This window comes from Rana temporaria, chromosome 3 (genome assembly GCF_905171775.1).
Source record: "Rana temporaria chromosome 3, aRanTem1.1, whole genome shotgun sequence".
Classification (NCBI taxonomy): domain Eukaryota; kingdom Metazoa; phylum Chordata; class Amphibia; order Anura; family Ranidae; genus Rana; species Rana temporaria.
The window spans coordinates 235,548,774-235,562,275 of record NC_053491.1 but is presented as its reverse complement, the minus strand read 5'-3'; the positions used below and the strand labels follow the sequence as shown (position 1 = coordinate 235,562,275).

At 42.3% G+C, this 13,502-nt stretch overlaps 1 protein-coding gene across 1 annotated transcript in view; it reads left to right on the top strand.

The window, feature by feature from the left end:
- LOC120930428 (titin-like) overlaps positions 1-13,502 on the top strand; it is a 115,234-nt gene that overhangs the window by 56,349 nt on the left and 45,383 nt on the right. The window contains exons 6-7 of the mRNA XM_040341614.1: positions 6,673-9,056; positions 9,216-12,579. Coding sequence (XP_040197548.1) covers positions 6,673-9,056; positions 9,216-12,579 — 5,748 coding nt within the window. The remainder of the gene's footprint in view (positions 1-6,672; positions 9,057-9,215; positions 12,580-13,502) is intronic.

Sequence of the window (13,502 nt, the reverse complement as noted above, 5' to 3'; positions counted from 1 at the left end):
TGCGTCACGTCACGTGACTTAATCAGAGGCTGGTGATTGGCTAGACGGAATCTCTTTAAATAGGCTAAGAAACGGAAGTTAATAGCGGCCATTTTTTAAAGATAAAATGACCATCGAATCTACCGCGGCCATCTTGCATGTGGGAAACATATAAATGGCAGGTTAACAGGTCATATTAAAACAAGTATTGGCAAGCAAAATGGTATAAAAACATCTTAATCCTCCCATAAATTTAATAACTCATATGGGGAATATAGCCTTATAGTAATAATATTAAAATAGTATGAGTTAAATAAATATATTAAAATAATATGGGGCAAGGATTAAAATAAATTACAAAAATAATAAAATAATTATAAAATTATGTTGTAATTAAAATAGGTATGGACCATATAAAAGTTGCACGGATCAATAGCTTAAACCCTGTGATGCTTATAATTTAATTCACATGGGGGCTAGCTAGATAACTTCAATGGGAGGGATTTAAAGGAACTAGATGACTAGACCAACCATGATGTTAAATCCCATCCTATACAATCAAATTCATAAAGGTTAAAAATTACTTATAAAACAGTTGACATCAAAGTCCACGTTCAATCCATCAGGTACTAGAGTATGTAAAGTGTGTATCCATAGGGATTCTTTTTGGCAGATAGTTGTAACTAAATGTGCCCCTCTCCATGGTTTTTTGAACTTATCAATCGCCCAAAAGGATAAATCGCGTGGATTTTTGTTGTGGAACTTTTCAAAATGTCTACTGACATTGTGTTTATCAGAACCCTTCAAAATATTCTTGATGTGTTCTTTAATGCGGACCATTAATGGCCTTTTGGTTCTGCCTACGTATTGTAAATTACATGTACACTGTAATACGTACACCACACCCTCAGTGTGGCAACTAATAAAGTCTTTTATGGGGTGCATTACATTGGTGTGAGTACCCAAAAATTCCGTTCTCTTTACTTGAGGACCCCTTGCGTGCAAACATGCAAAACAATATTTGCACGGAAAGAAGCCCTTTTTATTAAAAAACGTGTAGCCACTCCTAGGAGGTGGGTCAATCACGTTTTTGACCAGCATGTCTCGAACAGTCGGAGCTCTTTTATAAATGATATTTGGTCGAGCAGGCAGAATCTTCTTTAGGTGTTTATCTGCTGTCAATACATGCCAATATTTCTTAAATACTTTTTCCACATCTTTGTGTTGGACATTGTAGTCCAAAATGATAACCGGTGCTTCCATTTTGCAATGTGTTCTGATGTCTCCTCGTAACATTGAATTCCTGTCAAGTCCTGCTACTGTTTGGATTTGTTGCTGAATAAAATGTTCAGAGTAGCCTTTCTTTCGGAATCTATCTCCAATAAATTCAGCTTGGGTTAGAAAGTCTGTCTCATTCGTGCAGTTCCGCCGAATGCGTACTAACTGCCCTTTCGGGATATTTAATAGCCATGATTTATAATGGCAGCTTTTTAATGATAAATAGCTGTTGGTGTCAACGCTTTTGAAATGCGTTTTAGTGTAAAGTGTGTTTTCTGTAATTGTGATATCTAGATCAAGAAAACTGACTGTTTTCTCACTGATATTGACCACCAACTTAATGTTTTGGTCATTTGAATTGAGTCGTATGAAGAATTCTTCCAAAGCATTTTTTGAACCTTTCCAAACAATCAGCACATCATCGATGTATCTTTTGTACAGGATTAATTCTGGTGGGGTGTTAGAGTACACTGCATTTTCTTCCCACTGTGCCATAAAGGCGTTAGCCACCGACGGAGCAAATTTAGCTCCCATGGCTATGCCTGTTTGTTGATTGTAATAAGATTGGTTATACCAAAAATAATTGGATTTTAAACAGAACTCTAAGCACTTAATCAAATATTTACGTTGCTTGCAGGCTAAGATGGTATAGTTTTTCAAGAGCCACTTGGTTGCACTGCAGGCTTGATGATGTTTCACGATGGTGTACAGAGATGACACATCTGCAGTGGCTAGTATTGTATGCCCTTCTGAGACAGGAATTTCTTCTAATATTTGGAGAACATGTTTTGTATCTCTCAAATAGGCCTTTGTTTGCTGAACAGCTGGTTGCAAGAAATGGTCCAAATATTGACCCATCCCATCTATTTGAGAGATACAAAACATGTTCTCCAAATATTAGAAGAAATTCCTGTCTCAGAAGGGCATACAATACTAGCCACTGCAGATGTGTCATCTCTGTACACCATCGTGAAACATCATCAAGCCTGCAGTGCAACCAAGTGGCTCTTGAAAAACTATACCATCTTAGCCTGCAAGCAACGTAAATATTTGATTAAGTGCTTAGAGTTCTGTTTAAAATCCAATTATTTTTGGTATAACCAATCTTATTACAATCAACAAACAGGCATAGCCATGGGAGCTAAATTTGCTCCGTCGGTGGCTAACGCCTTTATGGCACAGTGGGAAGAAAATGCAGTGTACTCTAACACCCCACCAGAATTAATCCTGTACAAAAGATACATCGATGATGTGCTGATTGTTTGGAAAGGTTCAAAAAATGCTTTGGAAGAATTCTTCATACGACTCAATTCAAATGACCAAAACATTAAGTTGGTGGTCAATATCAGTGAGAAAACAGTCAGTTTTCTTGATCTAGATATCACGATTACAGAAAACACACTTTACACTAAAACACATTTCAAAAGCGTTGACACCAATAGCTATTTATCATTAAAAAGCTGCCATTATAAATCATGGCTATTAAATATCACGAAAGGGCAGTTAGTACGCATTCGGCGGAACTGCACGAATGAGACAGACTTTCTAACCCAAGCTGAATTTATTGGAGATAGATTCCGAAAGAAAGGCTACTCTGAACATTTTATTCAGCAACAAATCCAAACAGTAGCAGGACTTGACAGGAATTCAATGTTACGAGGAGACATCAGAACACATTGCAAAATGGAAGCACCGGTTATCATTTTGGACTACAATGTCCAACACAAAGATGTGGAAAAAGTATTTAAGAAATATTGGCATGTATTGACAGCAGATAAACACCTAAAGAAGATTCTGCCTGCTCGACCAAATATCATTTATAAAAGAGCTCCGACTGTTCGAGACATGCTGGTCAAAAACGTGATTGACCCTCCTCCTAGGAGTGGCTACACATTTTTTAATAAAAAGGGCTTCTTTCCGTGCAAATATTGTTTTGCATGTTTGCACGCAAGGGGTCCTCAAGTAAAGAGAACGGAATTTTTGGGTACTCACACCAATGTAATGCACCCCATAAAAGACTTTATTAGTTGCCACACTGAGGGTGTGGTGTACGTATTACAGTGTACATGTAATTTACAATACGTAGGCAGAACCAAAAGGCCATTAATGGTCCGCATTAAAGAACACATCAAGAATATTTTGAAGGGTTCTGATAAACACAATGTCAGTAGACATTTTGAAAAGTTCCACAACAAAAATCCACGCGATTTATCCTTTTGGGCGATTGATAAGTTCAAAAAACCATGGAGAGGGGCACATTTAGTTAGAACTATCAGCCAAAAAGAATCCCTATGGATACACACTTTACATACTCTAGTACCTGATGGATTGAACGTGGACTTTGATGTCAACTGTTTTATAAGTAATTTTTAACCTTTATGAATTTGATTGTATAGGATGGGATTTAACATCATGGTTGGTCTAGTCATCTAGTTCCTTTAAATCCCTCCCATTGAAGTTATCTAGCTAGCTAGCCCCCATGTGAATTAAATTATAAGCATCACAGGGTTTAAGCTATTGATCCGTGCAACTTTTATATGGTCCATACCTATTTTAATTACAACATAATTTTATAATTATTTTATTATTTTTGTAATTTATTTTAATCCTTGCCCCATATTATTTTAATATATTTATTTAACTCATACTATTTTAATATTATTACTATAAGGCTATATTCCCCATATGAGTTATTAAATTTATGGGAGGATTAAGATGTTTTTATACCATTTTGCTTGCCAATACTTGTTTTAATATGACCTGTTAACCTGCCATTTATATGTTTCCCACATGCAAGATGGCCGCGGTAGATTCGATGGTCATTTTATCTTTAAAAAATGGCCGCTATTAACTTCCGTTTCTTAGCCTATTTAAAGAGATTCCGTCTAGCCAATCACCAGCCTCTGATTAAGTCACGTGACGTGACGCAACGCGTAAGGCCCTGTTTAGACGTGACCGGAAGTGACGTTTAGTCCCGTCCGCACATTCGATACTTGCCGTTTTTACGTTTGATTTTTAAAGCTCCTGTTGAGCATTTTACTATTTGGACCAATAAATTTCTGTTTGCCAAGAAGTATTTCACCATTTGGAGCCCCCCCTTTCTTTTCCTCCTTTTATACTCCTCGTTGATTGCCTGTGCACGCTCCGTATATGGAGCCTCCATTTTGGTGTAGCCCCGGACCACCCACAGTGAGGGCGGACGTTCTCCAAGCAACATTACAGAGGATCGTATTAACTCATCTGAGTAGAGGGAAGTTTTGAAAGTCTCCATCCGAGTTTCCACACGCTGATTTTACATATTGGAAAGGTAAGCGCTCCGTGAGCTCAGCTGCCGGTGGGATCGTGTTTTAACATCTCTATTTTGATGCACAAGTTCATTGTCGATCACTTTGGGACACATATGTTAGATCACTTCTATTTGGATGCACAAGTTCATTGTGAATACTTTGGGACATTTATTTTTCCTTTTATTTATAACACAGGACATTTTGCTTTATTGTTTGTTATCACTGCCACAGTGATTTGAGTGATAATTTTTATTGAGGACACAATTTATTCACTTATTGGCTCTTTCCCCTTGATTGGGGATCTTATGTATATTCATTATTGTTTATTATTTACTATTCATCAATTTTTGCGCTCATCATTTCACCTTATTCAAATTATGGGATAGATTTATTACCGCTAAAAAAATCAATGATCGCCGCCATTACTAGTAAAAAATATTTAAATATAAATGCCATAAATCTATCCCATAGTTTGTAGACGATTGTCAGGGACTGCACACGTGGTACAAGTGATGGTCAGAGACTGCAGCTCTGACCATCTCTTGTACCCCGTGTGCAGTCCCTGACAATCGTCTACAAACTATGGGATAGATTTATGGCATTTATATTTAAATATTTTTTACTAGTAATGCTGGCGATCATTGATTTTTTAGCGGTACTGCAACATTGTAGCGGACACACCGGACACCTAATTGAGTTATGTAAGCAACACCTTATTTTCTGGCAGTGCCCCTCCCGAGACTAGACTCTGGATCCGCCCTTGCATCGACTATGATGAGCCTGCTGTAACGGACCTATGAACTATTCTGCCTACAAAGGACTGCATGACTTGTTACAATTGGATTTACCACATTATATTCTGAGCTCAAAGGGTTAATTGTAGAGTCACTTTTTCACTGCTAAATGCTAATTGACTCTCTGTTGTGTATCACCAGTTAACAGCCTCCTGCCAGGTGTATGCTAACGTGATCATCTGTGAGTGTGTATTGTTCTAAAGGTTAATTGAATTCTATTGAGAAAGGAATGTGCCCGGCCAGGTCATGTTAAGTGGATCTCGGTGCCGGAACGTCTAGAGACTGATTGATTCAAGGAGATGTCATTATTTCAAAGTATCTGTATTGAAGCCCCCCCCACTGTGTGAGGAGGGGGGGCGGAGATTGTCATTGTTCCTGTAACAGTTTGTAAGCACATATAAGCTAGGTGAAATGTCCCATTAAACAGTCTTGTTTGACCCTTCAAACGCAGCCTTGTCTCGTTCTTGAAAGGGGGACTCTCTCTCTCTCTCTGGATCTCGTGGATGGGGATACCGGCGGTACTTGCATATCGCAGCTTGCCAGGGAAAAGGACGTCTCCAACGGCTGATACCCTCTCACTACCAGTGGGTAGCCGTTACACCTGCATTTGTCACATTCGATGCCGTCGCTGCCATCATGCTACACCCTACACTACCCTTGTATGCTACCGCTATGCGCCAAAGTATTTTCGAGCAAGCACGGTTTAATTGGGGATAGGTAAGCATACACACTAACGGTTTTCTCAGCAGGAAACACTCTGCTAAGAATTTGGTCTTGGGTAGTATCTGTAATCGTGAACATTCAACAGGGTGAGAGAGTACATTCATCATGCAATCTATATGTGAATATGTAAATTATGTTTGCGCTAATAGGAACCTTTGGGGTTCCCTAAATGGATGTTTTTTTTAAAATTACAATTAATTTTAATTATTTGTTTCTGTTTTAGTGGTAATGTTTTAAAAGGTATTACAAAAGTTCCAGAAGAAGCAACGTTTGTGGTGAAACATGTAGAGGAAACCATTCTATTGTAATATGACCAATGGGCTATCTATAGCACTAATTGAATAAGTAGTTTTTATACTGTTTATGTATCAATAAATGTTGTATTTTTGGTATAATTGTTTATTTTATTTTTTACACCTTAAAACTCTGCTTACTGCCCCCTTGGGGCCTTTACAATTTTCTAGCATCTTATAAGGTATACTGAATATTTATATATGCTGCCATACATTTTGGCTATATGTTATTTCTCAAAATAGTATTTAACAGAACTACTACCAGTGAAAGTAGATAATAATCCAGATAATACAAAACAGTTTTTCTTAAACTTTTAGTGTAAGGAAGAATACAATGAAGATATTAGCACTGAAAAAACTGGCTCCGTAGATGGCATTAAGGCACAGTCTTCTGAAAACTACAACCAAGGGGATCAAGCAGAACCCGGAGTAAGCACAGCCACTCAACCTGAACCATACACCACAGAGCAACAAAAATACAATGAAACAAACAAGGATGAGGTGCCAGAGCCAGTAACTGGCTCCTTAGATGGTACAAAGACACAGTCTTCTGACGACAACAAACAAGGGGATCAAGCTGAACCCGGAGCAAGCACAGCCACTCAACCTGAACCATACACCACAGAGCAACAAAAATACAATGAAACAAACAAGGATGAGGTGCCAGAGCCAGAAACTGGCTCCGTAGATGGCATTAAGGCACAGTCTTCTGATGACAACAAACAAGGGGATCAAGCAGAACCCGGAGTAAGCACAGCCACTCAACCTGAACCATACGACGCAGAGCAACAAAAATACAATGAAACGAACAAGGATGAGGTGCCAGAGCCAGTAACTGGCTCTGTAGATGGCATTAAGACACAGTCTTCTGACGACAACAAACAAGGGGATCAAGCAGAACCTGGAGCAAGCACAGCCACTCAACCTGAACCATACACCATAGAGCAACAAAAATACAATGAAACGAACAAGGATGAGGTGCCAGAGCCAGTAACTGGCTCCGTAGATGACATTAAGATACAGTCTTCTGACGACAACAAACAAGGGGATCAAGCAGAACCCGGAGTAAGCACAGCCACTCAACCTGAAACATACGACGCAGAGCAACAAAAATACAATGAAACGAACAAGGATGAGATGCCAGAGCCAGTAACTGGCTCCTTAGATGGCACGAAGACACAGTCTTCTGACGACAACAAACAAGGGGATCAAGCTGAACCTGGAGCAAGCACAGCCACTCAACCTGAACCATACACCATAGAGCAACAAAAATACAATGAAACTAACGAGGATGAGGTGCCAGAGCCAGTAACTGGCTCCGTAGATGACTTTAAAACACAGTCTTCTGACGACAATAAACAAGGGGATCAAGCAGAACCCGGAGCAAGCACAGCCACTCAACCTGAACCATACACCACAGAGAAACAAAAATACAATGAAACGAATGAGGATGAGGTGCCAGAGCCAGTAACTGGCTCTGTAGATGACTTTAAAACACAGTCTTCTGACGACAACAAACAAGGGGATCAACCAGAACCCGAAGTAAGCACAGCCACTCAACCTGAACCATACGACGCAGAGCAACAAAAATACAATGAAACTAACAAGGATGAGGTACCAGAGCCAGTAACTGGCTCCGTAGATGGCATTAAGACACAGTCTTCTGACGAAAGCAAACAAGGGGATCAAGCAGAACCCGGAGTAAGCACAGCCACTCAACCTGAATCATACACCATAGAGCAACAAAAATACAATGAAACGAACAAGGATAAAGTGCCAGAGACAGTAACTGGCTCCGTAGATGACATTAAGACACAGTCTTCTGACGACAACAAACAAGGGGATCAAGCAGAACCCGGAGCAAGCACAGCCACTCAACCTGAACCATACACCACAGAGCAACAAAAATACAATGAAACGAACGAGGATGAGGTGCCAGAGCCAGTAACTGGCTCCGTAGATGGATTTAAGGCACAGTCTTCTGACGATAACAAACAAGGGGATCAAGCAGAACCCGGAGTAAGCACAGCCACTCAACCTGAACCATACGACGCAGAGCAACAAAAATACAATGAAACGAACAAGGATGAGGTGTCAGAGCCAGTAACTGGCTTCGTAGATGACATTAAGACACAGTCTTCTGACGACACCAAACAAGGGGATCAAGCAGAACCCGGAGCAAGCACAGCCACTCAACCTGAACCATACACCACAGAGAAACAAAAATACAATGAAACGAACGAGGATGAGGTGCCAGAGCCAGTAACTGGCTCCTTAGATGGCATTAAGGCACAGACTTCTGACGATAACAAACAAGGGGATCAACCAGAACCCGGAGTAAGCACAGCCACTCAACCTGAACCATACGACGCAGAGCAACAAAAATACAATGAAACGAACAAGGATGAGATGCCAGAGCCAGTAACTGGCTCCTTAGATGGCACGAGGACACAGTCTTCTGACGACAACAAACAAGGGGATGAAGCTGTACCTGGAGCAAGCACAGCAACTCAACCTGAACCATACACCATAGAGCAACAAAAATACAATGAAACTAACGAGGATGAGGTGCCAGAGCCAGTAACTGGCTCCGTAGATGACATTAAGACAAAGTCTTCTGACGACAATAAACAAGGGGATCAAGCAGAACGCGGAGTAAGCACAGTCACTCAACCTGAAACATACGACGCAGAGCAACAAAAATACAATGAAACGAATGAGGATGAGGTGCCAAAGCCAGTAACTGGCTCCCTAGATGGCATTAAGGCACAGTCTTCTGACGACAACAAACAAGGGGATCAAGCTGAACCTGGAGCAAGCACAGCCACTCAACCTGAACCATACACCATAGAGCAACAAAAATACAATGAAACTAACGAGGATGAGGTGCCAGAGCCAGTAACTGGCTCCTTAGATGGCACGAAGACACAGTCTTCTGACGACAACAAACAAGGGGATCAAGCTGAACCTGGAGCAAGCACAGCCACTCAACCTGAACCATACACCATAGAGCAACAAAAATACAATGAAACTAACGAGGATGAGGTGCCAGAGCCAGTAACTGGCTCCGTAGATGACTTTAAAACACAGTCTTCTGACGACAATAAACAAGGGGATCAAGCAGAACCCGGAGCAAGCACAGCCACTCAACCTGAACCATACACCACAGAGAAACAAAAATACAATGAAACGAATGAGGATGAGGTGCCAGAGCCAGTAACTGGCTCTGTAGATGACTTTAAAACACAGTCTTCTGACGACAACAAACAAGGGGATCAACCAGAACCCGAAGTAAGCACAGCCACTCAACCTGAACCATACGACGCAGAGCAACAAAAATACAATGAAACTAACAAGGATGAGGTATCAGAGCCAGTAACTGGCTCCGTAGATGGCATTAAGACACAGTCTTCTGACGAAAGCAAACAAGGGGATCAAGCAGAACCCGGAGTAAGCACAGCCACTCAACCTGAATCATACACCATAGAGCAACAAAAATACAATGAAACGAACAAGGATAAAGTGCCAGAGACAGTAACTAGCTCCGTAGATGACATTAAGACACAGTCTTCTGACGACAACAAACAAGGGGATCAAGCAGAACCCGGAGCAAGCACAGCCACTCAACCTGAACCATACACCACAGAGCAACAAAAATACAATGAAACGAACGAGGATGAGGTGCCAGAGCCAGTAACTGGCTCCGTAGATGGATTTAAGGCACAGTCTTCTGACGATAACAAACAAGGGGATCAAGCAGAACCCGGAGTAAGCACAGCCACTCAACCTGAACCATACGACGCAGAGCAACAAAAATACAATGAAACGAACAAGGATGAGGTGTCAGAGCCAGTAACTGGCTTCGTAGATGACATTAAGACACAGTCTTCTGACGACACCAACCAAGGGGATCAAGCAGAACCCGGAGCAAGCACAGCCACTCAACCTGAACCATACACCACAGAGAAACAAAAATACAATGAAACGAACGAGGATGAGGTGCCAGAGCCAGTAACTGGCTCCTTAGATGGCATTAAGGCACAGACTTCTGACGATAACAAACAAGGGGATCAACCAGAACCCGGAGTAAGCACAGCCACTCAACCTGAACCATACGATGCAGAGCAACAAAAATACAATGAAACGAACAAGGATGAGATGCCAGAGCCAGTAACTGGCTCCTTAGATGGCACGAGGACACAGTCTTCTGACGACAACAAACAAGGGGATGAAGCTGTACCTGGAGCAAGCACAGCAACTCAACCTGAACCATACACCATAGAGCAACAAAAATACAATGAAACTAACGAGGATGAGGTGCCAGAGCCAGTAACTGGCTCCGTAGATGACATTAAGACAAAGTCTTCTGACGACAATAAACAAGGGGATCAAGCAGAACCCGGAGTAAGCACAGTCACTCAACCTGAAACATACGACGCAGAGCAACAAAAATACAATGAAACGAATGAGGATGAGGTGCCAAAGCCAGTAACTGGCTCCGTAGATGGCATTAAGGCACAGTCTTCTGACGACAACAAACAAGGGGATCAACCAGAACCCGAAGTAAGCACAGCCACTCAACCTAAACTATACGACGCAGAGCAACAAAAATACAATGAAACGAACAAGGATGAGGTGCCAGAGCCAGTAACTGGCTCCGAAGATGGCATTAAGGCACAGTCTTCTGACGACAACAAACAAGGGGATCAAGCAGAACCTGGAGCAAGCACAGCCACTCAACCTGAACCATACGACGCAGAGCAACAAAAATACAATGAAACGAACAAGTATGAGATGCCAGAGCCAGTAACTGGCTCCTTAGATGGCACGAAGACACAGTCTTCTGACGACAACAAACAAGGGGATCAAGCTGAACCTGGAGCAAGCACAGATACTCAACCTGAACCATACACCATAGAGCAACAAAAATACAATGAAACTAACGAGGATGAGGTGCCAGAGCCAGTAACTGGCTCCGTAGATGACATTAAGACACAGTCTTCTGACGACAACAAACAAGGGGATCAAGCTGAACCCGAAGTAAGCACAGCCACTCAACCTAAACCATACGACGCAGAGCAACAAAAATACAATGAAACAAACAAGGATGAGGTGCCAGAGACAGTAACTGGCTCCGTAGATGCCATTAAGACACAGTCTTCTGACGACACCAAACAAGGGGATCAAGCAGAACCCGGAGCAAGCACAGCCACTCAACCTGATCAATACACCACAGAGCAACAAAAATACAATGAAACGAACGAGGATGAGGTGCCAAAGCCAGTAACTGGATCCGTAGATGGCATTAAGGCACAGTCTTCTGACGACAACAAACAAGGGGATCAACCAGAACCCGAAGTAAGCTTAGCCACTCAACCTAAACCATACGACGCAGAGCAACAAAAATACAATGAAACGAACAAGGATGAGGTGATAGAGCCAGTAACTGGCCCTGAAGATGGCATTAAGGCACAGTATTCTGATGACAACAAACAAGGGGATCAAGCAGAACCCGGAGTAAGCACAGCCACTCAACCTGAAACATACGCCGCAGAGCAACAAAAATACAATGAAACTAACAAGGATGAGGTGCCAGAGCCAGTAACTGGCTCCGTAGATGACATTAAGACACAGTCTTCTGACGACAACAAACAAGGGGATCAAGCAGAACCCGGAGCAAGCACAGCCACTCAACCTGAACCATACGACACAGAGCAACAAAAATACAATGAAACGAACAAGGATGAGATGCCAGAGCCAGTAACTGGCTCCTTAGATGGCACGAAGACACAGTCTTCTGACGACAACAAACAAGGGGATCAAGCTGAACCTGGAGCAAGCACAGCCACTCAACCTGAACCATACACCATAGAGCAACAAAAATACAATGAAACTATTGAGGATGAGGTGCCAGAGCCAGTAACTGGCTCCGTAGATGGCATTAAGGCACAGTCTTCTGACGACAACAAACAAGGGGATCAAGCAGAACCCGGAGCAAGCACAGCCACTCAACCTGAACCATACGACACAGAGCAACAAAAATACAATGAAACGAACAAGGATGAGATGCCAGAGCCAGTAACTGGCTCCTTAGATGGCACGAAGACACAGTCTTCTGAAGACAACAAACAAGGGGATCAAGCTGAACCTGGAGCAAGCACAGCCACTCAACCTGAACCATACACCATAGAGCAAAAAAAATACAATGAAACTAACGAGGATGAGGTGCCAGAGCCAGTAACTGGCTCCGTAGATGACATTAAGACACAGTCTTCTGACGACAACAAACAAGGGGATCAAGCAGAATCTGGAGCAAGCACAGCCACTCAACCTGAACCATACGACACAGAGCAACAAAAATACAATGAAACTAACAAGGATGAGGTGCCAGAGCCAGTAACTGGCTCCGTAGATGACATTAAGACACAGTCTTCTGACGACAACAAACAAGGGGATCAAGCAGAACCCGGAGCAAGCACAGCCACTCAACCTGAACCATACGACACAGAGCAACAAAAATACAATGAAACGAACAAGGATGAGATGCCAGAGCCAGTAACTGGCTCCTTAGATGGCACGAAGACACAGTCTTCTGAAGACAACAAACAAGGGGATCAAGCTGAACCTGGAGCAAGCACAGACACTCAACCTGAACCATACACCATAGAGCAACAAAAATACAATGAAACTAACGAGGATGAGGTGCCAGAGCCAGTAACTGGCTCCGTAGATGACATTAAGACACAGTCTTCTGACGACAACAAACAAGGGGATCAAGCAGAACCCGGAGCAAGCACAGCCACTCAACCTGAACCATACGACAAAGAGCAACAAAAATACAATGAAACGAACAAGGATGAGATGCCAGAGCCAGTAACTGGCTCCTTAGATGGCACGAAGACACAGTCTTCTGACGACAACAAACAAGGGGATCAAGCTGAACCTGGAGCAAGCACAGCCACTCAACCTGAACCATACACCATAGAGCAACAAAAATACAATGAAACTATTGAGGATGAGGTGCCAGAGCCAGTAACTGCCTCCGTAGATGGCATTAAGGCACAGTCTTCTGACGACAACAAACAAGGGGATCAAGCAGAACCCGGAGCAAGCACAGCCACTCAACCTGAACCATACGACACAGAGCA